The sequence below is a fragment of the Talpa occidentalis genome, unplaced genomic scaffold, assembly GCF_014898055.3.
Source record: "Talpa occidentalis isolate TD23 unplaced genomic scaffold, MPIMG_talOcc4v2.1 talOcc4.3, whole genome shotgun sequence".
In the NCBI taxonomy this organism is placed as follows: Eukaryota; Metazoa; Chordata; class Mammalia; order Eulipotyphla; family Talpidae; genus Talpa; species Talpa occidentalis.
Window position 1 is genome coordinate 151,738,046 of NW_023603184.1, and position 21,335 is coordinate 151,759,380.

General features: G+C 68.7%; 3 protein-coding genes across 4 annotated transcripts; 2 read left to right on the forward strand and 1 right to left on the reverse strand.

Annotated features, from left to right (window-relative positions):
- The first annotated feature begins 1,005 nt into the window (after window positions 1-1,005).
- NEU4 (neuraminidase 4) lies at window positions 1,006-3,125 on the forward strand. The gene is given in 5 exon segments (XM_037521949.1): window positions 1,006-1,206; window positions 1,668-1,851; window positions 1,854-1,922; window positions 2,172-2,291; window positions 2,294-3,125. Coding segments are annotated over 5 exon segments (1,398 nt in total). The 3' UTR covers window positions 3,118-3,125.
- Window positions 3,126-9,170: 6,045 nt separating this feature from the next.
- Window positions 9,171-13,781, reverse strand: PDCD1 (programmed cell death 1). Of its 2 annotated transcripts, XM_037521950.1 has the most exons (5): window positions 13,706-13,781; window positions 10,888-11,247; window positions 10,413-10,580; window positions 9,593-9,627; window positions 9,171-9,404 (listed from the first exon to the last, which is right to left on the reverse strand). In XM_037521950.1, the coding sequence occupies exons 1-5, from the start codon at window positions 13,779-13,781 to the stop codon at window positions 9,171-9,173; spliced, it is 873 nt and encodes a 290-aa protein (XP_037377847.1). The 2 variants fall into 2 exon arrangements, with proteins under 2 accessions (XP_037377847.1, XP_037377848.1); XM_037521951.1 differs by lacking the exon at window positions 9,593-9,627 and having other exon boundaries at window positions 9,171-9,411; window positions 10,397-10,580.
- A 4,267-nt stretch (window positions 13,782-18,048) lies between these two features.
- RTP5 (receptor transporter protein 5 (putative)) lies at window positions 18,049-20,937 on the forward strand. Its single transcript, XM_037522194.2, has 2 exons — window positions 18,049-18,215; window positions 19,575-20,937. Exons 1-2 carry the CDS (start codon window positions 18,064-18,066, stop codon window positions 20,935-20,937), a joined length of 1,515 nt encoding a protein of 504 aa, XP_037378091.1. The 5' UTR covers window positions 18,049-18,063.
- Window positions 20,938-21,335: the final 398 nt, after the last annotated feature.

A 21,335-nucleotide genomic window follows, 5' to 3' on the forward strand; every position in this document is an offset into this window, starting at 1 on the left:
TCTGCCAGAGGGAGTTGGGAGCAGCGATGTGCAGGGATGAGCTGCCTGCAGGCGGGGGCTGACCGCCCTGGGGGGGCGGCCGGGCTCTGTGGGCCGGGGCAGGGCTGGGGGTGGGGCCTGAGCCCTGGCCCTGTGGGAACATCTCGGGGGCTGGGGACCCCACCACTCTGTTCAGTGGGAGCTGAGCCAGTGCCTTCTTTGATCCCTGCTGAATCAGGCCGAACTGCTTGAAATGTCCCCACCCCCGGCTCAAACGCCTGGACCTGCCCCCACGCGCACACCCTCTCCCAGCCCGCCCCCGCCGGGCAGGCTCAGAAGTGGCCACTGTCTGCCTCCTGCCCCTGTGGTGACCCACTGGGCCGCCCTCTTGGTTTCAGCCCTCGCACCCTCCCTTCTCCTGGCCGTGCCCCCGGGCTGGTGCCCCCGGCCGGCGCGGGAAGGGGGGCGGCAGCTGCGCTCTCTTTCCCAGGAGCACGTGAGTCTGAGTGTGCACCTGCGAGTGTCCGCGTGCGTTGAGTGTGCACCTGCGAGTGTGCGCCCAAGTGTGCGCCTGCGTGTGCACCTGCGAGTGTCTGCGAGCGTCTGCGTGTGCCCCTGCGAGCGTGGGTGGTGGGTCAGTTTCTGTGTCTTTTCCTGACTCCTGCGGGTTTGGGGTCCTGTTTGGGGACCCCAGGCCCTGCGCCTGCGCTGTGGGCCGCTGTCCACTTAGGGGCCGTCCCCCGCTGGCGGGTCCGCGGGGCAGGGCGGGCAGGCGCAGGGCGGGCAGGCCAGGGAACACTCCCCGGCTCCCCCCCAGGCTGCTCCCCTGGGGCTGCGCCTCTCCGGGTGGGGAGGACAGGCGGACGCCAGACCCAGGGGCGCGGAGGCCGGGGGCCAGGGCGGGAGAAGCCGCCTGGGCCGAGGGACGGGGGCTCAGCTGCCCCAGGCGGTCGAGGCGCGGTGGCCTTGCGGGGAGCGGCTTCGGGGCTGCCTGCTCACCCCGCCCCCCGCAGGCGCCCTCAGAGCATGGGGGCCCCGCGCGCGCCCGCGCGGACGGTGCTGTTCCAGCGCGAGCGGACCGGCCTGACCTACCGCGTGCCGGCGCTGCTGCCGGTGCCCCCGGGGCCCACCCTGCTGGCCTTCGCGGAGCAGCGGCTCAGCCCCGACGACTCGCACGCCCACCGGCTGGTGCAGCGGCGGGGCGCGGTGGCGGGGGGCTCCGTGCGGGTGAGTGGGCGCGGGGGGGGGGTGGCGCGGGGGCGCGGGCGGGGGCGGGAGCGGGGGGCGCAGGCGGGGGCGGGGGCGCGGGCGGGGGCGCGGGCGGGGCGCGGGGGCGGGGGCGCGGGGGCGCGGGCGGGGCGCGGGGGGGGTGGCGCGGGGGCGGGGCGGGGGCGGGAGCGGGGGGGGGGGGCGCGGGCGCGGGCGGGGGCGGGGGGGGGCGCGGGCGCGGGGCGCGGGGCGGGGGCGCGGGCGGGGGCGCGGGGGCGGGGGCGCGGGCGGGGGGCGCGGGGGCGCGGGCGGGGGGCGCGGGGGCGGGCGGGGGCGCGGGCAGGGGGGGCGGGGGGCGCGGGGGCGCGGGCAGGGGGCGCGGGGGCGCGGGGCGGGGGCGCGGGCGGGGGGCGCGGGCGGGGGCGCGGGGCGCGGGCGGCGCGCGCAGTGGCCTGAGGCGCCCCGGGGGCTCCCCGCAGTGGGGCCCCGCGCTCGTGCTGGGCACGGCGGCGCTGGAGGAGCACCGGTCCATGAACCCCTGCCCGGTGCACGACGCGCGCACGGCCACCGTCTTCCTCCTGTTCATCGCGGTGCGCGGACGCACCCCCGAGGCCGCGCAGATCGCCTCGGGCAGGAACGCGGCGCGCCTGTGCTGCGTGAGCAGCCCGACGGGGGCCGGACCTGGGGCGGCGCGCGGGACCTCACGGAGCAGGCGGTGGGCAGCGCCCAGCAGGGTAGGCGGCTGGGGGTCCCCCGCGGCCCCCGCGGCCCGGGCTCTCCGCGCTGCGCGTCGCGGGCGGTGCTGGGCGGGCTGGGCGCCGCGCGGAGCGGCTGGTGCGGGGCGAGGCGGGTGAGCGCGGCCCGGGGCCGGCCGTGGGCTCGGGGCCTCCCCAAGGGCGGTCTCTCCCCCGGCTCCGCCCGTCGCCCTCCCCCGCCCGGGAAGAGTCGCGACCCCGCCCCAGCCCCGGCCCCGCTCTCCGCAGACTGGGCCACCTTCGCCGTCGGGCCGGGCCACGGCGTCCAGCTGCGCTCCGGCCGCCTGCTGGTGCCGGCCTACGCCTACCGCGTGGACCGGCGCGAGTGCTTCGGCCGCGTCTGCAGGACCAGCCCCACGCCTTCGCCTTCTACAGTGACGACCACGGCCGCACCTGGCACCGCGGGGGCCTCGTGCCCAACCTGCGCTCGGGCGAGTGCCAGCTGGCCATGGTGGACGGCGGGCGCGCGGGCGCCGTGGTCTACTGCAACGCCCGGAGCCCCCTGGGCAGCCGCGTGCAGGCGCTCAGCGCCGACGGGGGCACCTCCTTTCTGCCCGGAGAGCTGGTGCCCACCCTGCCTGAGACTGCCCGGGGCTGCCAGGGCAGCATCGTGGGTTTCCCGGCCGCACCCTCCAGCGGGCCCTGGGGTGAGGGATGGCCCGTGGGCACCAAGAGCAGCTCCCGCCCTGTGCCCCTCTGTCCTGGGGTGCAGGGAGCCCCAGAGGAGGGTGCTGGGGATCCCTGTGGGGGCGGCCCTGAGGATTTGGACCGGGATCCTGGACTGGGTGGGGACGAGGGGACCCCCACCCTGCTGCTGCCCAGGCCCCCTGCTGCCCCATCCCAGAGCCCCACGTGGCTGCTGTACTCCCACCCCGCGGGGCGCAGGGCTCGGCTCCACATGGGCATCCACCTGAGCAGGTCACCCCTGGACCCTCAGAGCTGGACCGAGCCCTGGGTGATCTACGAGGGCCCCAGTGGTTACTCTGACCTGGCGCTCGTCGGGCCGTCCCCCGAGGGCACCCTGACCTTCGCCTGCCTGTTCGAGAGTGGGGCCAGGGTGTCCTACGAGGAGGTCTCCTTTTGCCTGTTCTCTCTGCTCCAGGTCCTGCAGCACGTGCGGCCCCGGCCACCTGGCCCTGTGGACAAGCCTGGGGGGCGCTGCCGGCCCTCCTGAGGCCTGGAGGAGGGAAGCCGGTCTCCAGCCCCAGGCCTGGCTGGAGTGCGGGCTTCAGGAGGGGCTCTGGTCCTGGGTTCCTGCACAGATGTTGGGGGGCAGGGAGGGCCTGGTGGTGCTGCCTCCTCTTGGGGGCACCTGCATGGGGGGCAGTGTGGAGCCCGACCCTCCTGTGTCCTCACGAAGGGCCTCTTATTTCTTCTTTTTAAAGTCTTCATTTCTGGTTTCAAAGGTGAAACAGGCTAGTGCAGTAAACTCGGGAAATGTAGAAAAGTATAAAGAAAGAGCAGAACGCCCGCAGGGGCCTGCCAGGGCCACCCCGCCTCTGGCTACCCTTTCTCTCCTTCCTTCCTGGGGGCCACCGCAGCTGTCTCAGCTGTCCCCTGGCCCCCCACGGTCGCTTCTCCACAAGCACTTTGGGGGTATCTCTGGGACACCCCAGATTCTCGACAGCTTGGGCTGATTCCAGGACAGCGCCCCATCTTCCCTGCCCTCCAGAGCGCCCCTGAGCCCCCAAGCATCCATGGCTCCCCAGGAACTGGAGCCGCCCATGACCACGCGCAGGGAGGGTTGGGTGTGCCCCTGCGTTCCCAGACGACTCTGCAGGGCCTCCCTGTGGAGGTCACAGCCGCTCCAGGACCTCTCAAAACCCCAGGCGTCCTGTGTACTCCCGCCTCTCCCCGAGGGGCCTCCCCCAAGGACGGCAGCACATCTGCCTGTGGCTCTGGGCGATGGCTTGGCTGTGTCTGCCCTCGTTCTGGACTCTGAGCTCTGAGAGCAGGGAGGGGGGTGGTGTGAGGACGAGGCGGGAGGACAGCCTGCACAGCACCTACGGCCTGCAGCCCGTCCCACCTGGACCGGCCAGTAGTGTCCCCAGCTCTCAGGGCTCGATTACAGATAGGGGTTGATGGAGGGTGGAGGGGTGCTGAGCCTCGATGGGATGGGCCTGAGTCTGGCCAGGGAGGATGCAAGGGAAGGCGGGTGAAGACAGACGAAGCGGCTGAGCTGCCACCACAGGCAAAAGTGGGGTGAGCGCACTCAGGGTGCCCATGCCTCCGGAAGGAGTCTTCCCCGGTGTGCACGGAGACGCGCAGCGCAGGGCGATGGCCAGGCTGGGGAGAAGCCGTCAACCCCAGCAGGCGAGGAGGGGGAGAAAGTGGATGTGGAACTGGTAAGACGAGTGGGAAGCAAACATCCCGACGGCCCTTCCACGTGGACGGACAGGATGCCAAGGGCAGTCGGGGTGTGTTCCGATGAGGGGACAAAAATAGCCCCACCCAGCCCACCAAGGCGGCGCACAGCGGGTGGGCCAGGAAGGCGAGGGCTTGGGGCCAAGAGCTTCCCAGCACTAGGAAGGCGGGAGCGCGCAGAGGGGCCTGCCCTGATATTGGGCTCATTTATAAAGCAAAATGGACAGACTGAGCGGGAACCCAGACCCACAGCGGCGGAGAAGGGCCTACGCTAGTGGAAATCCCGCCGGAGGCAGAGGCGCCTCAGCCCAGAGAAGGAGCTGGGGCAGGAGGCAGGGCTGCCTGAGATGAGTCTTCTCAAACACAGGCACAAAACTGACACCCTGCTGGGCCCTGAAGCCATGTCTCCACAGACCCCGAAAGATGGAAAATCACAGTAAAATTGAACTAGGGACAGAAACAAGATGATTGAAAATCTTCTATGTTTGGAAATGAAGACACTCATGGCTCCAAGGATTAGCCACAGGGGCCAGAAGTGACTGGAGTTAATCGTGTCAGCACAGCATGAAGCCCAGGGTGGGCCAGCGCTGGGAGGGCCTGGCCGGGTGTCTGGTGGGCACTGCTGACCTGGCAGGCCACGAGCGCAGCGGCTGAGCAGGAGCCCAAGTCCCTTGGCCAGGACGCGCAGTGCCCGGGGTGCCGCAGGCCTGGCGCTGAGCGCGAGGTGGGCGAGGGGCCTGGAGCCGGGAGGGCCGCAGTCTGGACGTGCGACGCCGTCAACAGGGCTTAGGAGTGGCTTTCTGCCAGCACATTTGAAAACTGAGATGAAACAATTCCTGGAAAAATTCAACTTATTGAAACTGAAAAATCCCATAAGTCCGTAATTTAAGTGCACCGGGTGCTGGGGAGGCGGCTGCCAGGGCCGGTGTGCGCCCCCCGGGGGACAGCAGCGCCCAGGAAGAAGGTCCCGGCAACAGGACGCAGCAAAGAGCGCGCGAGCCAGGCCCAGCGGGGCTCCCGCGTGCCCGGCCGGCAGCTGCGGGCAGGTCTCCAGCCACCTCTGGCGTCTGTCGGGCTCGTCGCCTCCTCGCGCGGCCTGTTGGCACGTCTGTTTTCTTATCGAGAGTTTCAAAGTCATTAGTTTATTCCGGCCAGTGAGGGCAGGAAGGACGCCCAGGCCACCTGTCGGCAGGGAAACGTGACCCACCACATAGGCCCTGGGGCCAGGGGTGCCACGGTGGTGGTGGGGCGTTGTGGGCGCGAAGCCCCCTGGGGGCTGTGCAGCTTCTCCAGGAACCAGATCCGGGTGCCAGGCCTGGCACTTACCTGGCACGTGGGAAACCCAGGCTCCCGTGGGACCCGTGTCTCCGTGAGGACAGCACTTGGCTGGCGCTGCCAGGGCCTGGAAGGGGTGAGGGGGGCAAGGGGCGCTGGGAGGGGTGCAAGGAAGGGTGCAGGGGGGAATGGGAAGGGTGCTGGGAGCCTGGGGCGACGTGGGGCACAGGCGGATCTGGGAGCACAGGGAAGATTTCAGGGAGGTGGGGGTGCAGGGAGGTGGGAGGGAGGGGTGCGGGGGTGGCACTGGGAGAGGAGGAGGGGAGATGGGGGCACGGGGAGGGGCACAGGAGGGATGGAGGTGGCCATGGGGGCATGTGAAGGGGTGTGGGGTGGGTGTGGGGTGGCTGCTGCGGGGGCAGGGGAGGATGTGGGGGATGTGGGCCGGGGTACGGGGAGGTGCGGGGCGGGGGCTGGAGTGTTGTGAGTCGGGGGCCCCCAGGGATTCTCAGGGCTGAGCAGAGCCCATGGGGCCTAGGAGGCATGCGGCGGGCTGACCCAGTGCCATGTGACGAGGCGCTGACGTCAGGGCTGTGTGGGCGTGGGGACGACTTATCGTCTGCTCAGTTTTTCCTTAAGCCCCAAACTTAATAAATTCCATTAATTTACAACGGTGTGGGGCTTCCCCTGGGGGCGCAGCGGGTGAGCGCTGGGCTGCGAAGCTGCCCGCAGCCTCTGCCTCGCTGGTTCGATCCCAGCCGGCCGGGGAGGGTCCCACATGGCGCGCAGACCTCTCCTGTCGCGCCCACTGCTCCCCTCAGCAGTGCGTTTCGTCAGTCTGCCTGTTCTGTCCCCCGCTCTGGCTCTGGTGAATTCTCTCACTCTCCCGCGCCTCTGGCCTGTACCCCGGTTCTTGTATAAAATAAATAAATAAATCTTTAAAAAAATTGACAACGGTATGGTCATAAAAACTCTAAGCAGAGCGCGAAGGAAGTGGATGACGATATTCATATAACCTTGAGAGCTGAGGGTCCCGGGGCCAGCCTGGCACCCCAGCCTCCCCACGCCCCTAGCCAACCTCCCCCCCACCCCTGCCCAGCTGGTGCCCCAGGTGAGGCCCCTGTGAAGCGCCGTCTCTCTCAGCCTGGAGACCTCGGCCGCGGGCGCAGCTGGGTTTCCAGAGGGTTTGGGCTTCTGTCCTGGGGTGGTGGCCCCTCTGCAGGGTGGGGGGGTGGTAGGCGGCAGGAGGGGCCCCCTCAGGGTTGGTGACAGAACCTGGAGCCCTTTGCTGGTGTCAGGCTCATCCACAAGCCCAGGGGCGGGACCCCCCACCCTGGCCCACTGAAACCGCCTCTCCTGAGCTGCGGGCGGGCGGGCGTGGGCGGCGGAAAAAGTGAGTGGGGGCAGCATGGGGTGCTGACGGGAAGGGCCCGGGGTGCTGACATCGTGCCGCCCCCGCCCCCGCCCGTGGCCTCACCCTTTGAGACACTCTCAGAGCTCGTCCTCCTTCAGGGCTCTGCGTGGGGTGTCTCCAGGTGCAAGCGAATCCTCTGTCTTCTGACACCGGGGTCCTGCGGTGTCCCCGCCCCCCACGCCCTCAGGTGGCTCAGGGCCGGGGCCTCTGGCACCCCAGCCCCCCTCCTCCCCGCCCACTGCCAGAATCCCTTCTGCTCTGTGGCTTCCCGTTTTTCTGCCAGTCACCTGGGAGGCATTTTCCCCTGGCCAAAGGAAACTGCCCCCTAACAGAGCGACCGGCCCCCTTCCGCCGGGCCTTGGCCCCATCCTGGGCGGAGGCTGCTCCCCACCTGCTGCTGGCCTCCTTCTCCCCAGTCTGACAGGGGTGCTGCTTGCCTGTAATAACTGGGGTGCCTGAGCCCCACTGGGGCCGCGTGTGTGGGGGTTGGCCCCTCCCCACGGTGTTCTCAGGCCTGGGGTGAGACTCTGCTGCCGGCCACCTGCTACCCTGCTGTCCTGGGCTCCAGTGGCCTCGCTTCCCTTTCGTGGGCCTTGACCTTGAGCCAGTGAGGGCATCCCGAAGGCCGCCCCACGTGCTGCGCCCGTGCTGCCCTGGGGCGTGGCCCCCGCGCCCTTGCCAGTCCACCGTCAGCTCCCACTTCCTCCCTGAGCCGGCCACAGCAGCTGCTTCTCCCCCTGAGCCCTGCAGCTGCGCAAATGTGGGTTTTCACGGGTTCATCGTGAAACTTGCAGTGAATCTAGGAAGCACGGGTGTCTGCCCGCGTGGGCGCCCCAACCCTGCTCCCCCCACCCCGCATGCACCCGGCCCCCAACCCTGCCCTGTGCCCCCGCCCCGCACTCCCACCCGCATCTCCAACCCCCTCCCCGCAGCCCCCCCCCCGCCTCCCTCGCCCCCTCGCCCCCCAAGGCCAGTCTAACCTGTGCCCCTCAGCAGCTTCTCGCCTGGTGCGGGGGATGGTCTTCCTTCGCTGCCTACGCTGAGGCCCTGGGGGTCCAGGTGCACAGACCCCACCTCCCAGCTCTGACCCCATGTGGCTCTGCCTCAGGGCCATGTCCTCAGGCAAGGTGCTCCCGCTGGAACTGGCCCCCTGCCCCGCAGGAGTGGCCGGCTGGGTGCGCACACCTGGGTGCGGGGCGGGACAAGCCTCCCTGGGGTGCCCACCCTCCAGCGCCCAGAACCAGCCTCAAGGACCCGGGTGCTTGGGGGAGGAGCTGCTTCTCCCCGACAGAACTGGTGCTGCCCCCACGGCCGGCACAACCCCTCACCCGTGCTGCTCCAGACGGGGTGGCATAGGCACATGGCTGAAGGGCTTCAGGTGGGGCCCAGGAAGGGCTTGGGGGGAAGCCTGGTGGCCGCCCAGCACCAGAGGGACTTGGAGCCATGGCTGCTGTGGGTGTGTGGGGGGAGGGCAGAGGCGAGGGCCTTGTGCTGCGAACTCTGGGTGGAGGCTGGGCAGGCTGAGCACGGGGCTGCCGACAGGTCGCGCTCCATGCTCCAGCCTCACCTCAGGCCAGCGCTGAGCCCAGCCCCCCAACCCACCGCGGAAGGAACTGGGACCCTTTCCAGCGCTGTGTCCTGATTTAATTGTCACACAGAGGAAGGGATGTGAGGGACAGCCCTCTGAGTCCCGACGGGGCGCCCTCTGGCCTTCCAGTCCAAGACAGCCTGCCAGCGTGTGCTGACCAGTGACGAGGGGTCTGACGAGGGGCGCTGAGCCCACCCGCCCCGGCAGAGCCGGGGGTGCCTCGAGTAGCAGCGGATGGATCCCAGCAGCTGCGGGTCCCCAAGAGAAGCAGCTCCTGGGGGCCCGGTGGCCAGAGCTGGGACTGCAGCCCTGCCCATCCCTGCACTGCCTCAGTTTCCCCTCTGCGCCACGGCCTGGGCCCCTGTGAGGGTGCACCCGGGCCAGCAGGGCCGGCACTGCCCCTCAACACCACCGTCCCAGTGGTGTCCTGCCCTGGCCATCGCTCTGGTGCTCCCCATTGCGGGCAGCTACCAGCAGGAAGGGCTGCACCCCCAGAGGTGTCCTGATCCTCTCCTCCTTGCTCTACTGCCGGAAGGGGCCACGAGGCTCTCAGGAGGCCGCGAGGGGCTCGAGGCCAGGGCGTGGCTCACAGGGGCCAGGAGCAGTGTCCATCCTCCGGCGGCAGAGGCCGGGGCCCCGGGCGGCCATCGGCGGAGGCCCTGCGGCAGGGGGGCGCGGGCCGGCCAGGGAAGACGATGGTGGCGTACTCCGTCTGCTCAGGGACACACGGGCCTGGGGGCTCCGGAGTCTTCTCTCGCCACTCAAAGTCCAGCTCTCCGTAGTCCACGGTGAACACGGGCACGGCTGGGGTGTCCTCCTTCTGGGGGAGAGTGGGCGGGTGAGCCGTCTCCGCCCCCACACGCGGTGCAGAGGGCAGGCCAGTGACCTCCACCTCCCAGGGCTGGTGTCTCCACTCCCAGGCACAGCACAGGCAGCTCTCCTGGCGCCACTGGCTGCTGGGCAGAGGGAGTCTGCCCCCGCGGCTCAGGCCCAGGAGCGGGCACTCACCAGAGCTGCATCCTGGCTCCGGCTGGTGCAGGCCCCTGCGGAAGGCACACGTGCAATCAGGGCGGTGCCGGGCCCCCCGCCCGCCTCCACAAGTCCCTTTCTTCTGCGTGTCCTGCTTGGGCTGCAGCTGACCTGAGTGGGGCCTGGCTGCCTGCTCGGAGCAGCCCCCAGCCCCAGCCCCACCCCTCCCGGGCAGTGCAGGGGCTGCGTGTCCATGAAAGCAGTGTGGAGATGGCAGGTGGGTGTCCACGCTGGCCAGCACAGATGCAGCAGACCCCCAGGGCCCGGCCCAGCGGGGCGAGGCTGCCGCAGCTGGCGAGTTGGCCTTGTCCTCTGCTCTCTGTCCGCGCCCGCACTTGGTGCCTTCCCCAAGACTGCGACCTGGAGCCGCTGGCATGGGGGCCAGCCCTTGGGCCCTGGTGCGCCAGGACGCTGGCCCTCCCTCCTAGCCCCACCCCAGGGCAGTGGAAAGGGGACCTGCCTCACCAGGCCCCTGCTGCACCTGCGCGCCCACAGGCTGGGCCGCTGTGGCTGTGGTGTGACCACACGCGCCTTCACATGTGGCCGGGGTGCCGCTGGCGGCGGGGCCGGCACAGGGCGGCTCAGCCCGAGGTTCCGCTTCATGCCGGACCAGTGTCCCTGCCGTGCCCCGCACACCCCCCCCCCCCAGCCCCCGCCCATGCCCTCCCGGAGCACCGGGTGGACGGCTGGGACGGGCCCCTGAGGGACCCAGGCCTGCCCTTCCTGGGTGTCCTCACGGTTGGGTGGCAGGGAGAGCAGGGACCTGGGGGATGGGGCAGGGCGGGCCCACAGGCCTTACCTCGCAGGCCTCCTGGGATGGCGCCGGCCAGGCCCCAGGCCAGCAGCAGCAGCAGCAGCAGCAGGACGGCCGCCAGCACAACAGCGACGCTGACCACCAGACTCTGTGGCAGGCCGGCGGGCTTGGGTGTGGGGCTGGGGTGCTCGGTGGGCAGCTGGGGGACTCTCTCTGGAGGCAGAGGCTGGGGCTCAGGGTCAGGACTTGGGGGCGAGGAGTTGGGGTCCTGTCCCCTCCTGTTCTGTGTCCCTAGGGCCTCCCTCCCAGCTGGCAGCTCCCAGCAAGCCCCCTGTCCCCCTTAGCCAGTGCCCTCCACCAGGACAGGGGTGTCTGTGGGGCGCCCAGCCTCAAGGGGCAGGGGACAGAGTCCTGCACACAGCCTGGGGAGCCCCGCCCGCCCCCCGCCTGGGGCTCCCCTGTTCTGGGGACTCACTGCCCGGGGCTCCCCTGCGTGCTCCCCGCCCGGGCCCCAGCCCACCGGTCACGGTGAGCTCAATGGCGGGGCTCTCTGTGATCCGCGTTCGGGGGGGCAGGTAGATGGCCCCGCAGATGTAGACGCCGCTGTCGCTGGCCTGTGCGCCCACAAGGCTCATGTGGAAGTCCCGGCCGCTGGGCAGCTGCGTGACACTGAAGCGCCAGTCCCGGCCCGGGTGGCTCTGGTCCTCCGGGAAGGCAGCCAGCTTGGTGCTCCGGTTGCCGGGGCCCAGGCGGTACCAGTTGAGCAGCGGGTGCTGGGGGGTGCAGGGCAGGCTGCAGGTGAAGGAGGCGTTGCCCCCCTCGGGCACCGAGAGCCTGGCTGGGGAGAAGGTGGGGGGGCTGCAGGGCCCCTCAGGGGTGCCTGGGGGTGGACAGAGAATGTGCTGAGTGACCCATCCGCAGGCCCCCTGCCCCTGCGCCCTTGGCCATGCCAGTTCCTGCCTGGTGTTCTCCTCCCTGTTCCAGCAGAGTGGGGACCCCGACACGGGGCAGAGTGGGACCTGGGGACCCTGACGCGGGGCTGACTGGGCCGGGGTCCCACGGAGAGCCCAGCTAGTTTGTCCATCGCAGGACAAACTCAGAGCTGGGGCTCAGCCCCCGGGGGCAGTCCCGGCCGGGTCAGGGTGGGCCCTCCATGTCTTTCCTAAGACTTGGGGTCAGGACTTCTGGGCAGTTGGCGCCCAGGGCCCCCAAGGAGGGACAGGCGGGATGTCCTGCTGCTGGGCCTGCAGGGATGCCCCCACACCCCCAGCCAGGGCCCACCTCCCCACACACACCCACACTCACACACGCAGGTCACCCACCAAGGCCCCCGACACGCCCGCAGCTCCCCACACAGGCGCTGGAGCCGGCTGGACATGAGGTGGTCACCTGTGAGCCAGCTGGGGTTCAGGGCAGTGGGGGACCCCTCAGCAAGACCCGCCAGGCCCTCGCTGCTCCTGGGGGCCCACGGCGGTGCCATGCGGCCGGCAGCCTGGCTGACCCTCTTGCTGGACCAGCTCAGGGGCACACTGACCCGGGGCTGCTTCTGCCCACCCTCCCCCCAGCACCTAGGCACCCTCTCCAGTCCAGACAGCACCACCCCAAATGGCTCTTCCACCCTCCCAAGTCCACGCTGCCGCCAGCCCTGCCTGCCAAGCCCCCCAAAGACCCTGCCCTGCGGGCAGCCGGCTGTCCTGGCAGCCACGGCGCCCCCCCACCGTCCCTCCTGCCTGACGGCCCCCCTGTCCCGGCCCCGGGCCCCTCGGTTGCTGCCTCTGGTGCCCTTGGGGCCACCATGCTCCTGGCTGTGCTCTCAAATGCCCCAATTGCTGATACACCCTAGGGTCCTGGGTGCCCTGGCCAGGGTGCAGGATGAAGGTGGGTGTTCTTGAGTGGGAGCCCAGGCGCCCCTCGCAGGCCGGGGAAGCATGGGCGTGGCGGCCCTTCTCTGTCCCCACAGCCATTTTCCTGGTGCTTGAAGGGGGCAGGTCGGGAGGGACGTGAGCTTTTTCCTGTTTGGGGACGGGTTGGTGAGGGGCTGCCCACTGGGCCCGGGAGATCAGAGGGGTCTGGGCAGCCCGGCTGGGCCAGGTGAGTGGGGCCTGCAGCCGCTCCGGCAGCCACTCCCTAGTGTGCGGTTCTGTCCATAAGTGGTGCTGGACCCATCCGGCAGGTGCCGGGGCCCAACGACCCACAGCCTCTGCTGTCTCCAAGGGAGGGCCTTTTGCTGCTTTTGCTGCTGTGGGGTCCCCAAGGCCCCCTACGAGGGACCCCTGAGGGTGGACCTCGCACACCTGGGTGCCCCTGGGGAGATGGGCCAGGATCAGAGGCGCCGGGAGGTGTCAGGAGGTCTTAGGTAAGGGGGCAGGTGCGCCCCCTGAGCCAGGAAGGAGGAGGGTCTGCATTGGGCAGAAGCCCTGAGAAGCGCTGAGTGCACCCCCAGACCTGGCCAGTGGGGGTGTTTGCGGAAGGCCTAGCCCAGCGCCTGGGGGTGACCTCACCATGGGCTCCAAATGGGCTCCTCAGATCACAAATCCACAATGGGCTCCTCAGATCACAAATCAAAACCGATGAGACAAACCTGGCTTTGAAAAACGTGCCGAGGGCTGTGCAGGGCCCCGGGCGCCCTCCCAGAACCCCGGATGTCCCACTGGCCCCCCTGCCCAGGCCCCAGCAGCCCCGGCATGGCTCCTGCCTGCTTGCTCCCCAGGACAGGGGCTGAGGAACATCAGGGGTGAGGAAGAGCCTGGGGGAAAAACCCCACAGAAGGGGAACTGAGTCCCGTGCCCATGGAAACTAGTGTGGTGCAGCCAGAGAGCCTGGAGAACGGCCTTGCTAGGGGGCAGGGCTGCTGCCTGGACATTCTGAGTGGCCCAGGACCCCGAGGCCCGTGGACACACACACAACCTGTCTGGTCCTGGCAATGGCTGACACTGCCCAAGCCCAGCAAGGCCGAGAGGACGGGCCCTGGGCGGAGATGTCCGCCTCCCGGTCCTTTTGATGGGTGGTCTGTGAGGTGCCAGCAGGCATAGTGGCCACGGGCATGGGGAGCCCCTCGTGGGGTTCCTTGCCCCAGCCCTCAGACTCTGACAGGATCTGTTGGCCCCCAGTAGACAGTCCACACTGTGGACAGTCTTGGGGCCAGCTCGGCCCTCCCATCCCACAGAAAGGGGCGCAGCTCTGCCCGCCCTTGCATGGACGGGCTGGACACACCTGCCTGCCTCGCGGCGGGACTCCCGCCAGGTGAGCGGGCAGGTGGAGCGGAGCTCAGAGAGGGCATGTCACCTGCCCAGAGCCGCACAGCTCCCAGGCCCTCCTGCTCCCCAGACCCCACCTACCTAGGAGCCATCCTGGCGGCCAGCCCAGCTGCAGCACGGCCCAGACCAGTGGCCTGAGCGCCCGCGGGGCCCCCATGCCCCAGCGCCCGCCGCCAGAGTCCCTTCTTCGAGCAGCCAGAGGTGACGAGCAAAGAAAACTTCCCGGGTCAGGGCAGAGGGCCCGCCCCAGCCCCGCCTCCTCTTCCTCCTCGAGTGTGGGGAGAGCGGAGAGGCGGGATGAGAGGGCGAGCGGGACAGCACAGCGGTGGAAACGGGGAGGTCGGGGAGATGTAGAGATAGTGGGTAGAGGAGGTGGACGGGTGCAGGGCGCTCGCCTCCCGCTCTGGGCTCAGCTCGAGGCTGCAGAGAGGGGGCCCCGCGTCTCCCCACCTCCCCTCAGTGCCTTCGGGCTCCACCACAGCCCGCAAGTGCCTGGCCAACCTCTGTGGGAGCCGCCCACCACCCCTGCCCCAGGGGGCCGCTGGGTGCTCCGGGGCTGGGCATTTCCCACAGCCCCTCCCCTCTTGAAGGGGGCTGGGGGCCTGCACCCCCGGGGTATGGCACCTCGGGGTCCAGGCCACTTGCTGCCCCGGCGTCTCAGGAGCCCGCTCAGGGCGGGGGTCGGGTGGCCGGACGTGGGTGAAACGATGGGTTATTCACTGATTTCGCCGCCTCGGGCCGACGGCAAACAGGAAAGCTGAAAGTGCTGATATTACTGACGAGCCCTGAGGTTGCAGCCGAGACAGAAACCGCAGCTGCGCTGGGCGTGGAGGGACATTAAAGGACCCGCCGGTGGAAAAAGCGCATCAAACCTTCAAACGTGGCAGCCAGCGGGGGCGCACGCTGCGCAGGAGCGAGTCCGGGGGCGGTTGCCCTGGGATGGGCCTCGCACACGAGGGGTCCCCGGGATGGTGCATGGGGGTGGGGGTACGGGGGGGCTGCTAGACACTGATGCTCCGGTCCCCTCACATTCCTGCATCCACAGGAGGGTGTGGCCTGGAGGTCCCTGCGGGTCTGCCCCGCTGAGGCCCCTGCCCTGTCTGGTTTCTGTCCAGGACACTCTGGCTTGGGGGGCAGCCTCGAACCTGCAGGCTCCCTGTCCCAGGTGTGTGTGGGGTTGGGGGGGGGCTGTGCCAGTTCAGCCCTGGGGTGGCCTGTGTCCTCCACCTGTGCCCAGACGGGCTTTCCACCACGCAGGGCCCCACTGCCTGCCCCGCGGCGCCTGGCCCCCGCCCTGTCCTCCCAGGGGGCACAGAGGGACGGGTGTTCTCGGGCTGTCCGTGGCAGCGTTGTGGACGTTGGCCAGTGTGCATGCCGGGCCCTGAGGGAGCGCTAGTGTGTGTGAGGCCGCGCTCTCGTCCACCAGGCCTGCCCAGGGCTGGGCGAGGGGGCGCGGGCTGCCTGGCCTGTGGGTCCGGCCGCTCCTTCTTGTGGGTGAAGCTGGCTCCCCACCCATTTCCTGCGGGACCAAGTGAAGCCACTTGCAGCCTTTGGGAATGGCCGCCGAGGCAGGCGAGGCAGGCGCCCGGGCAGAGCGGTGTCTGCGCCCTGGAGCAGGGGCTCTGGGAAGGCGGCGTGGGGCGCCGGTGTGCGGATGGAAAGGGCGACAGGGGCCCTCGGCGAGGCAGCGCCCAGACTCGCGTGGGAGGTTTCCATTCGCGGGCAGGGCAGCGGGGCGCGGAAGCAGAGGAATCCCCGAAACTGCAGCGGGCGATGTGTCCGCGCCAGCGGACCTGGGACAGGCAGCAGGTGGCAGGAGATTCACAGCTGCTTCTGAGGTTAGAGCAGGAAATGGTTAATAGTTTGCAAATAAAAACTTTCTGTTCTATCCTGTTTTTGAAGCATTTCCCAGAAGTTGAAAAAGAGCGGTTAATTTATTTGCCCAATTTAAGAACCAAATTTTAGAAACGTGAAGGAAATATTTCCACCGTCTGTCATACATGCGAGAAGAGACCTGCTGTTGGCCGGGCCTCTCCTGTCCAGGCTTCCCATGTGGCCCAGGAGCCCAGACGCGCATGTACATTCTAAAGGGCTTTCTCTCCTGCTTCTGCTCCACCCTCCTGGGCCTCCTCCGTGGCCCCTGTGCTGCCCTCAGGGTGTCCTGGTCTGCTCGCTCATTTCTCGTTTTCTGGGGTCCCTTTGTCCATTTCGCTCCCTCCCTTGCCGCGCAGGCAGGTGAATCATCCAATAAGCATCGTCTTCGTAATTTATCTCATTTCCTACAACCTCCTTCCATTCTGCACAATTGGCAAAACCTCACCCTTTGGCGGCTGACCGCTCCTGTGTGGGTGGCCGGCCCATGCCCTGCCCTTGCTCTGGCCCCACGCGCTGTGGGCGCCGCTGGCCGCGCTGCAGCTGCCCTGCTTTTCAGGCAGGAGCCCAGGGGGGCTGTGGGGCCTTTGGTGAGTCTGTTTCTCTGTGTTTGAGGACGGTTAGGCCTCTTCCAAGATGGCAGAGCAGCTCCCGCCCCACGGTGAGCACCAGCCCGTCCTCCCCGTCCTGCCCATCCTCTCCATCCTCCCCCGTCCTGCCCTGTCCTCCCCATCCCGCCCCGTCCCCCCGTCCTACCCATCCTCCCCTTGCCGCGCTGTGGTCTCTTGTCTCGTGCTGGAAGCCGTTCCTACGTGCGAGTGACGTCACGCTTGCGAGAGCCTGAAAATGCTGCATTTCCCAAATAACAAGAGACGGAAAGGCCGCCTGCTCCCACAGTTGCTGCGCGTCCGGGGCCGTCCATGGCCACCGACAAAGCAGGAAACAAGGTCTTCAACAGTGGCTGCAGCTTGACTTCCCTCTGGAAAGGCCCCTAGAGGCTGGCAGGCCAGAGGCGGCTCGAGGCCTGGGGCTGCCCATGGATGGCCGTTGTCTCCCGCTGGGGGTGGAGACGAGAACTGGAGCTTGACCTCCCCTGTCCCACCTTATGGAATCTTCCAGAACAGACCCCAGTGCAGTGCTCACTCGGCACATGTCAGACCCACAGAGCCAGGAGTGAGGAGCACAGGCAAGGCCTGGCTGGTGGGTTGGCTGCACCTGGACGCAGATGAGGGCAGATGGCAGGGACGAGGGGGCTTGTGGCCTGCGCGGCGGCAGAGGCAGCATGCTCAGCGAGCAGAGGCGAGTGGACACTGTGCTGGCAGGTGGGAATTCTGGGGCCACCACCCAAGGGCTAGAAACAGCGGCATCAGGTCAGGTAGGATGAGGACGGGTCGATGAACACCAGCCAGTCAGGGAAAGGGAGAGATGGGCCAGGATCAGGCCCGGTGGGGGATGTGGGGGTGCAGGCTGTGGGGTGCAGGGGCGCTGCTCCAGGTAGGCAGTGGCTCCAGAGCCTGGAGAGGGCTGTCGGCCGGCATCAGCGGGGACAGCAGCCAGCCAGTCCCTGTGGCATCGGCCTGGAGGGCGAGGGGGTGCCCGTAGCCCTGGTTCTGTCAGGTCCCCATTTGGGAAGAGGGTGTGGCTTGGTCACGGCTCTGTCTTGGAGGGGGGGCCCTGAGGACTGCTCCCTCCCCACCTTTGGGGCGGGGCACCGGCCTCTGTATGCTGAGCTGCCTGCAGGTCTTGGGGACCGCAGGCTGTGGAGCCACTGGGGGTGAGACTGGGCATGACCACCCACACGTGGTGGCCTCCTGATGCTGCCTCGGCTCCCGTGCTTCCTGGCACCTGGCCGTCATTTCACTCGTTGCTTCACCTGACTGCTGCCGGCATGGCGGGGGGGTACAGTCCACGACCAGCCCCAGAGGCAGCGGCACCCACCCCACGCCACCAGCTCTCTCCCGGGAGTGAGGGCAGCCGGCCGAGTACCCTTGGGGAGCTCAGGGTGCAAGTGGCGCTGGGAGGTGTGTGTGACTGGGGGGCGCGGACAGCCCCGGGGACCGGCTCTGTGGTGCTGCCCAAGGCTGGACGACTCCGGCAGTCCTGTGCTGTTCCGGGAACGGGCTTTCCTCCACAGAAGTTTGAGAACAATGAAACCCTGGACACTCGCCACAGCAGGCGCTCAAGGGGACCAGCGGCAGGAGCAGCCGGGCAGGGCAGCCGGCCCTGCGGGGGGCACGGCGGGCCTCGATGGGCTCCTCTGGTGCTGATAAGGGACACGCTCCTTGGCACGCCGCCGTTGGCACGCCGCCGTCCGCAGGGATGATCTGGGCCTTTTTATTGCACCGTCTCTTCTTTTTTGTCTTTCTAATTTTTCTTAAAAACGTAAATGTGTTGCTTGCGTAATGAAAAATGTTCAAAAGGCCAAGGGGAAAAGACCCGTTTCTAGCTCTCCCAGACAGCCCCGGTTGCCATGGAGACGGGCCGTTGCCAAGGTGGCGATTGGCTGGCGGCAGGGGCGCTTGCCTCCTTGGCGTCCGGAGCCGGCTGTCAGACCGCACTGCGCCAGCATGGACGGGGTGGACCTGTGGGCCCGCACCCTGGCCCAGCTGATGGCCAAGAGGAAGCCCCAGGACACCTGGGAGCTGCTGGCTGAGGATGACCTGGCTGCAGGGCACTTGGACAGCACTGGCTACCAGTACCGGCTCAGGGGGCTCTCGAGGTGCGGCTGTGGGTGGGGGCTGCTGGGCCCGGGGGGTCACGGGGGGGCTGCCCAACTCTCCCCCAGCCCTCCCCCAGGTGCAGTCTGGCTGTGGTGTGGTTGGCTGGGCCGCGGGGGGTGGGAATGGGGCAGGCCCTGGTCTGGTCTCATCCCCCAACAGGTGGTGGACTGGGTGCTGTCTTTCCTTCTGGGAAGTGGGGTGCCGGGGGGCCATGGCTTTTGAGTCCTTTCAGCAGAGACCCTGCCTGGCAGAGTTGACCCCCTGCAGCCCAGCTGGGGGGGTCAGTGGGGTGAGGCACACTCGCCCCCACACCAAGGGCTTTGTTCGCTCACTGCGGCATCTCCTGGTTTCTATGGCGACGAGAACTGGCCACTGCCAGGCCCGCGCTGCTGAGGGGGCCGAGGGGCCCTGGGGAGCTGGGAGCACAGAGTGGGGGGCACTGGGTCCCAGAGAGGGGAGCTGTCCAGCTGGGTGGAGGGCAGAGGGGCTTGGCCGGGAAGCCTAATGGCCCTGGTCATCCATGAGCTTTGCTTTTTGTTGTCATGGCGACGGTGTCCCTCCACCCACTCTCCCAGCGGGGGTGGTGGGCAGTTGCCCTTTGGCATGACACCACAGCCCTCCCATCCGCCACCGGGGGGCCTGGTGTGGGGTGGATGCTGCTCTGGTAGCTGGGCGTGGCCCTCAGTCGGCCTGCACTGGAGGCTGGCCAGGACCACAGCCGGTCCAGTGGTCAGACTCAGGCCTCAGCCTTGGGGACAGGCTTGCTCTGCACACGGCTGCCCGGCTGTGGGAGGGTCTACCTGAAGTCGGTGGAGGCCAGCAACTGTGGGTGCTGCTCGGGCCTGGGGCTGCAGCCGAGCGCAGGGCAGGGTGGCCAGCACCATGGAGTGGCGGGCACTAGGGCGCGACCCGGGAGCCGTGCGCACACCAACAGCACACGTGTCTCAGCCCAAGTTTCTTGGCCGGAGGCCACCACGTGGCCCGGGACAGCGGCCCCCAGCTGGCTCCAGGAGGGACCTGCTTCCAGGGGGTCCTGCGCACACTGCGGACTCTCCTGCGGCCCTCCCTGCACCTGCTGCCTCCCCCCGCCACCCCCAGCACCTACCCCGTGGGGCCCCTCCCTCAGGGCCCCTGTCTGGCCTCTAAGCACCCACTTGCTGGCCTTTGAGGCTGCTTTCCTCCCTCGCCGGGACCGGACTATCTCTGGTTCTGGGTGACACTTGCTCAAGACAACGCAGCCCCAAGTCACCAACAGCTCCCAGACGGCCATGGGGCCCGCCACGCGCTTGCTTCCCAGGTGGCCGCCCCCCCCACCCGCTCCGCTCGCCCTGCCCCGCTCACCCCACCTCTCTCCCCAGGCTGCAGTGTGGCCGCTGCCAGTGGGGCTGGTCCTCAGCGCACGTGCACATCCTCTTCCACCTGTGGTGGGACCCAGCCAGCCGGCTGGGGCTGGTGAAGATGCGCGTCTGGGGCCAGCAGTGCCGGCTGTGCCCGGCTGAGGCAGCCGCCCAGTGCCAGGTGAGCCTGCTCAACGTGCGGCTCTTCCTCAGCAAGCTGGTGCTCTTCATCCTGCAGCGCTGCTACCGCGAGGGCCTCAGCGCAGACCAGTGCCCCGAGGTCTGCTTCGGGGAGCGCTGTCAGGCCTGCGACCTGGGCGTCTGCTTCTTCCAGAAGCCCCTGGACCCCGCCTGGGGCCCCGAGGCCGAGACGCCCGGCACCATCAAGGGCAGGTACACGCTGTACAGCGACAGCGGCTGGGCGGCCCTTGCCTCTGGCCAGCAGCTGCTCAGCCTCAGCAGCGGCCCGGTGGTGGAGCGGGCCCGGGGTGGCGCCCCCAACTCCCTCCCCATCCCCTTCTCCGTGTCTGACTTCATCCGGAGCCCGCTGGCCAAGAGCAGCACCTTCTTCAGCGAGGATGACGTGGTCACCATCCCCTTCTCCCTGGTGGGCGCGGCCAGGCTCCAGGGGCCGCGCGACTACGGCCTCACGGTGGGCCCGGGGGGCCTGCTCCCCATCGGCCAGGGCTCCATCTACCTGCCCGCCAAGTCCATGGCCGCGCCGCGGGGCCGAGGCCTCCCGATCAGCATCAAGGAGCCCGTCTTCCGGGGCAAGGGCATCCTCCTCAACGCCAAGCCCTTCGAGGTCAGGGGCTTCATCTTCAAAGGCCGGGGGGCCATGTCCACCCCAGCCAGCGAAGCCCTGCCCGTGTCCTACATCATCGGCCTCATGGACAACGGGGAGGGTTCCATCACCTTCCCCCTGTCCCTGGCCACCATCCTCACCGGCAAGGATCCCTTCAGCGACGCCGAGGGCGCCATCACCTTCCCCTTCATCTTCACTGATGACGTGAATGGCCAGGACATCATGACCGGCCGTGCCAAGGGGGCGCGCGTGCGGGGCGCGGCCGCCAGGGACGACCCCGTGTCCATGAGCAAGGGCTCCATCACCCTCCCCTTCCTGGTCTTCGACGTCATCAAGCGCAGGGGCCCCCTGGCCGAGGCCCTGGTCGCTCGCTACTACCGCAAGCGGAGGCGGCCCCGGTCGCGGTCCCACCGCGCGGGCCCCGGCTTCCACCGCGAGGACTTCTGCTGCGGGCCGGGCTGCTGCGGGCCGCGCTCCGACGCCTGCGAGGAGACGTGGATCTGGGTGTCCATGATCCTCTTCATCCTCTGGGTGATCTACCTGCACAAGGTCAGCCCCGACACGCCCCAGCGCTTCTGAGCCGGCCCCGCCCCAGCCCGCGCCGCCGGCCCTCGCAGCCCCCCTCGCAGCCCCCCAGCCTGCCTGCGGAGGTCTGTCCTGCTTCTGCGTCCTGCCTCGTGTCCGCCTCTCCCGTGAGCGTGCTTCCCGGGTGTCCCCGCGCCGGCCCGCTGAGCCGTCGTGCGTGTTCCAGGCCTTTCTGTGTGTGCGTGTTCATCCAGTAAAATAAAGGTGACTCCAGCACACAGGACTGGCTGCGCGTCGGGGGTGAGAGTGGGGTCTCCTGCACCCCGCGTCTCCCCAGCTCTCATCTTTTTTTTTTTTAAAGATTTATTTATTTATCCAAGCACTGGGCACAGTCAGAAGCGCAGGAGGGTGAGAGAATTCACCAGAGCCAGAGCGGGGGACAGAGCAGGCAG